The sequence below is a fragment of the Tenrec ecaudatus genome, chromosome 1, assembly GCF_050624435.1.
Source record: "Tenrec ecaudatus isolate mTenEca1 chromosome 1, mTenEca1.hap1, whole genome shotgun sequence".
Taxonomy (NCBI): Eukaryota; Metazoa; Chordata; class Mammalia; order Afrosoricida; family Tenrecidae; genus Tenrec; species Tenrec ecaudatus.
Window position 1 is genome coordinate 59,563,656 of NC_134530.1, and position 7,557 is coordinate 59,571,212.

Consider the following 7,557-nt stretch of genomic DNA (forward strand, 5'->3'; position numbering starts at 1 on the left):
CACAGAAAACAGCAAAGCTAAGTTCTGCTTAGGTCTTTCTAGCTCTCAGATTTGGGTATACTTCAGCTCAAAATACATTCTCTGAAAAATCAACACTTAAGACATATGGCATCACCAGGCCCACCTCTAAGATGATATCAGTTTTATTTCCCAAGTATCAGTGTTATAAAGACTTGTATGCTCTAGGATTTTGGAAGAAAATCTTTAAGACGGAGGAAGGTCTGTGCTTTTAAAATGAAAATGACTTGGAAATGAGACCACATAGGTCTGCCCATGTAGACAATCTTTTTTTAGTTCAAATTTAAAGACAGACAAACCAAGGCTACACTCTAGGCATTACCTACCATTTCGCATCTTATAAAGCTGCACGTTTTTCTGAATATATTCTGCAAATTGCACAGTGTCACCAGCCTCTCCAACACACAGGAGTAAGATTTTTTCACTCATCTTAAACATCTTGTCATGATCTGCTCAAAGAAATACAACATGGTATTAGAAATTCCCTTTTCAGAAAACTATGGTTACGATATATCCAACTATAAGCAGGTTTATCAAGTACTATATTGAACAGCATTCTTATTAATTACTATATTAAATAATTTTACTAATTATGTTAGAAGATTTTAATGGACACCTATGTTTGTTTTTTGCTCTCACATTTGGCGATCAACATATTTTATTAACTTCCATTGCAGCTGGAGAATACAGGGAAGTTGATAACCAAAAACTGTAATTAGAAACATTTAAAGATATTTTAAAATTCAACAACAGAACAATTAAAGGGACTAAAGTAATCAAAGGCAATAGGTTCACGACAACAAAATCATGAAATGTCTCTACAATATAAATGCAATGCTGGCCACTACATTGATAACGTAAAAAAGCATACATGGAAAGTTGCGATCAAACCTAAGGCACCATCACAAGACAGGCTAGAGGATAACTGAGAGGGTCAATCACCTTACAAAGAGGCAACCAGAAAGTGAAAACGCCAACGCAAACAGTCTCATGTTCTAGCAGTCAGCGATTAAAACACCTCACAATCCCCTGAGTGCTCTAACTTTATCTAGCAGAACCAGGCTCATTCAGATTAGGTAGCTAAGTATTCAGCAAACAATTGGTGCCTAAGACGGAAAACGGCATATTCTGTCTATAGCTTCAGGAAAAAAATGAAATCCTCCTATCTTACTCTCACTTTCACTTTCCATTTTTCAAATAGTGCTGAATAATCTTCCCTGGGAGACATTTTTCCTTTTTGAAAGCTTCTGAAATGTCAAAATCCCTTAATAGGATTTAAAGAACAAAATGCTACTGTTAAATACTTTATAAGCGTTTGAGAGTTTTAGATACCAGCTAATATGGCTTCTTAAGTGGGGGGTGGGGTGGGGGCGGAAAACATAAAGTGTGCCTGTAGATATCAAATTGCCTCGAAACTCCTAACACATACACAACAGATTTCGAGACTGGTAGTTTGCAATCTGATTTATAAAAAAAAGGTTATATAGATAAAAAAGAAACAGGACCAGAGCATGCATTGTAAATTCTTGCCAGGGGTAAGAGTGTGTGCAATTATTTCCCTTTTCAACTATCAGTATTTCCTAAAATTTTAATACACATATCACTTTTCTAAGAAAACATTAATGAATAAATTTGCAGTATTTTTGCAATCAGGAAAAACACCCTGCTTTTATTTTGAAAAAGAAAACTTACTCATAAAGAATTTATCACATTTAAAATAAAGGCTTGGTAGCAAGCTGTTCAATTCGAAAAGAACCCCATCCAAGACCAAAGTATTTTTTAAAAATATCTACCGCATGTCCAGTAAGTAGCAGATGGGGCTATAAAAACAAAAATGGCAGGTGTTAATTACTCCTTGAGCTGCCCAGGAAATAGTCTATTTATTTCTAGAGAAGTTGTAGTCCTTGGCAAGGAATTTCCAAGATCCACAATGAAACAAGTGGGTATTAAAATGAACATTAATGTGCAGCAATGTGGGAAACCAACTGGATCTCGTTCATAATCTGGCCTCAGCACTCTGACTCTGGGGAAATCACTTGTCTTCTCTGAGCTTCAGTTCCCATAGATGTACATCAGTAATGAATTCTATACTTATACAGTATTAGGACATAAGAGTTCAGATTACACATGCTATAGGAATTCAGAAGAGAGAGTTCTTTGTGGGCTGGACTACTCCAAATGATTTAAAAGCAATTTTGTACAGGCCAATGCCAAACCAAAAACAAACTCACTGTCATTGCGTCAAGTTTGACTTCTGGGGACCCTACAGGACAGAGTAGTTGTCCCTGTGGGTTTCCAAGACCATAACTCTTTATGAAAGTCTCATCTTTCTTGCGGCTGCGGGTTTCAACCTGTTGACCTTGTGGTTAGCAGGCCAACCCCCAAGGCTCCTTTCATACAGGTTAAGAGTGAGGAAGTGCAGCCTAACTGTGATATAAGCATGTAATCTTTGGAAAATGTCTGCCTGAGAGTCTCAGAACATTTTAGAGTGTGATAAAATGTAAAACAAACGGCAAGTATTAGTTTCACTTTTCACTTGGAGACAATTAGTCCCCAAAGATGACTCTTTTTCACCAGTCTCGCCAACCTTACACAATTCCTTTGTGAAATGAACACTAGGAGAAAGTCCTCATTTAATTCCAAACGTTTATGCCAGAAAGGACCACAGGAAAAGCAGAGTGTTGAGTGCAATTATTCCCATCCATTTTTCGAAAACTCAAATTCATCTGTCTTCCAAATCACATATTTTCTCTGAATACCCTTCCAATTCACTGCTGAAATCATTAATTGAAAACCAGCCTAAAAGCATTTTGTAACATTTATTTCCTTAAGGCTTTAGCCTCTTCTGTGGATTATACCTAGCTGAATGCCAGAGGCTTACAGCATATCTGGATGATGAGACAGAAAACCTGTACAAGTACTGATGGATTACTGCTGTACCTCCATTCTAAAATGCCCATCACAGGCTCACTCTTCAAAATGGAAAAATCTACTCTTCAAAAAAACAAATTTACTGACTTTCTCATTAAGTAACTTCACTTAAGGAGCAATTCATGCAATAGATGTTTGACCCAAACTACTTTCAGGGCCACCCCCACCCCCCTTCTTTAAAAAGGCTAGAACTCAAGCAAAGTCCAGCAGAACTCCTTCTACCTCCCAGGTGATCAAAACCTGACAATCAGATGCTTCCTAAGGCAGTAGTAGTGCACACTTTGGGGGGCTTTATTCACACGATTCAGGAAACCCTAGAATTTATCATTTTTCTTGCTTCAAACCCAAGAACTGTCAGCTGCTCTCAAAGTTGTTCCTACTCTCTAAAACTTGAAAAAGAATTCCCTCTAGTAAATTGCTTAAAATTGCTCACCTGGACTACATTTTTACTCTCTATTGCAAGAAAAGTTTGTACTATTCATATAACAGGCCATATAATTATCGCTATATATAGCCTAAGCCCTTATTAAACTAACTAATTTAAAAATTATATATAATAATCTTAGGGTAGGGATCAGACTTTATTCCCATTTGCAGCCTCACTGTAACCTGCACATAAACCCTAATCAAACACACTGCTATCAAGTAGATGCCAACTCACACATGCCTATGTAGGGTTTGAGATTAAATTTTTACAGGAGCAGACAGTCTCTTTTCTCGAGATTCAGCGGGTGGGAATGAACCGCCAAACTTGTGGTTAGTAGTTCAAGGTATCCAAATTATTTGTAAAGCAAACAATCATTGGTGAGACAAAGCAAAATGCTTTTTCCACAGCAGCAGTCACATGCTTAGAGACCTCGTCGCAAGCGCCAAAATCTTTTCAAAGTATTTAATAAGTACTGAAAGGCGACAGTGCAGTGCAATAATGGCCGAAAAGTCTGAAATCACACTGCCTAGGTCTGAACCCCGATTCTGTCCATTTGTGACCTTGGCCAAGTTTCTTAACATCTATAAAGTGAGGATATAACAGTGTCTACTTCAAAAAGCTAAATGAATTCATAAATTGCTTAAAACACCACAGTGCTTAGTAGTACTGTGCCTAAAAAGTACTGTCACCGTGCTAAGCATTCGCACTTAACTGGCTCTGTTCACTCTATTCTCACAACCACGTGAGGTGGGTAGTAGTAATCTGACTTTACAGATGAGGCAATCTGAGCACTGCAAAGTGACGTGCACAAAGTCACAAAGCAAGTAAGTGACAGGGACTGGACTCGAACTTTCCGATTCTACTAACTCGTGAAACGGTTTTCGTTTTCCTGGGCATTGGCGAACGTGGCAGCCAGTGCCTAGGAAAACTCAAAAAGGAGTTTAAGAGCAGCGCCGTGGAAAGCGTTACAGAGGAAGGAAAGAAACGATCAAACGTCTGGTCCCATAATTACACTTCCCACAGGATCCCACCAAACCAAGCTAATCGGTAGCGACCACAGGAAACGTACCGGACACTTTGGAGGCAAGGAGCCTGGTACCCGGCAGGGGCTTAAACACTTACACACCGAATCCTCGCAAGGCAACTCAACACTGACCACTGACCTAGGAGTTCTGGGAGGAAAGGCCGCTAGGCCTTCGTTTGCCTTCCGGAGGAGAGCAGCCTGGGTTCGATCCCCCGGAACTCCCTGGTGCTCACTCAACACCGCCACGAACTCCCTCCCGTGCCCCTGCCCGCGGCCAGGCCTGTGCGGGCCGCCCCTGCTTCCTCTCACCGTCCTTCATCTGGACAATGTTGCTGGCGGCCACCCTGTCGGAGGCGACCAGGACGTAGTCCGGGCCCTGGATGCCGATGAGGTACTCCATAGCGGAGGCAGGTCGGACGCTGCAGATTCGACCGCACACGAGTCTCGCTGGCTTCTCGGCCCTACCGGTGAGACAGCACGGCCGAGCACTACTTCCCGAGCGACGCCAGCCGCGCGACCGCCGAGTCACGTCGCTCTCCGATGACGTAAACTCTCGCGAGAGGTTGGGGAGTGGGCGGGGCCGTCGGCCGAGTTAAACTGCGTTCGTTCGTTCGCTCGCTCGGTCGGTTCGAGTGTCTGCTCGGCGAGTCGCTTGTGTACTGTAATGCCCCGTTTCCTCATCAGGAGAAAAAATGCTTAAGATTCGCTTGAGAATGAAGTCGCACGCTCTGTGTAAAGTGCCAACCACTGGATGGGTGCCCTAAAAGGCGCTAATCCCAGGTGGTCGTTTCCCTTTGCTGCTCGATAAAATCAAAGATAAACGGGAGGCTCCCTGCTTCTGGCTCTCACAAAAGTAAGATATGGTGGGATTAAAATTTACACATGACGGCAAATCATAAAACCAGTGGGGGGAAATAGCATTTTTTATCATCTTCGGGAGGGGCAAGTGTTTAGGAATCCCTGAAAAAAAAAACATGGAAGGAAAACACAGCTTAAACCAAACTAGTTTCCCAATATAGAACCAGGTTTCACCTGGTTTTGAATGGCTGTTCTTTGGAAGCTGATCGCCGGGCCCTTCTGAGGATCCTCTGGGGGGACTCAAACCACCCATCTTTTGTGTCAACCAAGGACCCTAATAGAGAAAACGATTGACGTACATATCGAGATAAAGCTACATGTCTTTGGCGAAGTCACCTGAAGTGCTCAAAGATGAATATGACGGATAATTTGTTTAATGTGTGAACATTCATATCTGTAACTTTTAAATTGATAGAGGAAAGACAACATAATTTTTAAGTGGCCAAAGTTAAGAGCACGCAATTCACAAAAGCCATTCAAATGTCCAGTAAATAAAAAGCTCCTCAGCCCTGATGGAGATTAGGAAAATGGGAAATTAGAAGCAATGAGACATTTTAAGTTGCTGGAGGGATTATAAATGGTTATGGCCCCTTTACAGAGGACAACTTGATAACATCCATTAAAATGGGAGTGTACATAACCTTTTAACTATGTCCTAAAGAAATATCTGCATGAATACCAAAAAATTTGTGAAGGAATAGTCTTTACAGCGCTGCAGCAGCAAAAAAGAGGAAAAACAGACCAACCTATATGCCAGTAAGTAGAAGCATTGTTCCATCATGTCCACTCTTTTGAACTGTGGCTCAAGGATAATGAAAGCACCGCGGACTGCTGAAAGGACCGCCTGTTCCATCTTGGAAGAAGTAGCACCCGAATGCTCCTTAGAGGCAAGAATGGCAAGACTTCCGCTTCATACTTTGAACGTCTTGTCAGGAGAGATCAGTCCCTGGAGAAGGACAGCATGCTTGGTCAGCAGAGAGGGAGTGAAAAAGAGTAAGGCCCTTAACAAGATGGACTGACACCGTGGCTGCGAAAGTGGGCTCAGACAGACGAACTTAAGGATCGTGCAGGACCATTCTGTTGTGCAAAGGGTTGCTATGGGTGGGAATGGACTCAATGGCACCCAACAACAACAACATGCAACGGAATATTATGCAACCATTAAAAAGTATTACGTTAATCTACATATACTAATATTTATTCCAAGTAACTCAAAATATGTTAAGTGAAAATGCATCCAATCTATAGCATGTTGTCATTTTGTAAAAGAGATAACAGCGATAGAAGAAGATCTTGAAATAAGCATGCGAGGTTGTCTGCGGTGGTTGCTTATGGGTCGTGTGATTTGAAGGGAGGGCTTTCACCTTGTTATACGCATCTGTATTATTTGAATGTTTTATAAGATATTCATACTTTTAATAGGTCCAGAAGAAAACAAAACAAAAACAGCCATCCCTTTATATCTTGCAACTATTCCGGAAAACTGAAATAAACCATAACTAGTTTCTAATATATACAACACAGTCTTTATACTTACGGAGAAATGGGGGGGGGGGGTTGCAATTATATCTCCAAACAACAGTGCGATTCATTTGCCTTTGCTGAAACATTCTTTCTGAATGTTTCTCTCAGTTCTCTGCCATGAAAGGATATAGAGCCTGAGGAGTGAGGGGTAGCCCATCTATCATGAGATAGATGCCATGGGCAAGTGAGGTCATTAAGTCAACCATCCTGTAGGAACACAGCTGCATCCATCATCCCAGAAAGATCCTTTCTTAAACACCACTGGGTAAGAAGCCTCTCTGGTTCTTGATTTCTCTCAGTGTGTGTATGTGTGTTTTCATGTGTATTTTAATTACTCAAGTACGTAGTTATATAGTATATATACACATTTGCATATACATAAACACACATAATACAGAAGTGAAAAGTTAAAGATCTTTTCTCCATCCAGAGGTCTGTATCCTTCCAGATCCTTTCCTTTGTACATGCCAATACCCAATTGATAAATTCATCAATTCAGAATTTTTAATGGGAAGAGCTATAATATTTTTTAAAAAAAGAAAAATACCTGTATCTTTAAAATAGACTCTTCAGGTCTCTTTTGAAATACCCCTACCTAAGTCACACTACAGCGGCTCTAACTTTGTGATAATATAGAAGAAAGTGGGTTATTCAAACCTAACTTGTGCTGAACGTCAATAAAAAGAAAACCAGGAGGACTCCCACTCCAATGAAAGTCATAGAGGACGGAGCCTTAGCAGTGTAAAAAAAGTCTGTGGAGCTTCAGAGATACTAG

The 7,557-nt window shown here is 40.9% G+C and overlaps 1 protein-coding gene across 2 annotated transcripts in view; it reads right to left on the reverse strand.

The window, feature by feature from the left end:
- The window catches only part of PSMB2 (proteasome 20S subunit beta 2), a 37,822-nt gene extending 32,899 nt beyond the window's left edge, over window positions 1–4,923 (reverse strand). The window contains exons 1-2 of one of the 2 annotated variants that reach the window (XM_075553819.1): window positions 4,710–4,919; window positions 345–467 (exon numbers count right to left, since the gene is read on the reverse strand). In XM_075553819.1, coding sequence (XP_075409934.1) covers window positions 345–467; window positions 4,710–4,800 — 214 coding nt within the window. In that variant the 5' untranslated portion in view covers window positions 4,801–4,919. Of the gene's footprint in view, window positions 1–344; window positions 468–4,709 lie in introns of both variants that reach the window. The other variant, XM_075553822.1, reaches the window with a different exon arrangement.
- Between the last annotated feature and the right edge of the window lie 2,634 nt (window positions 4,924–7,557).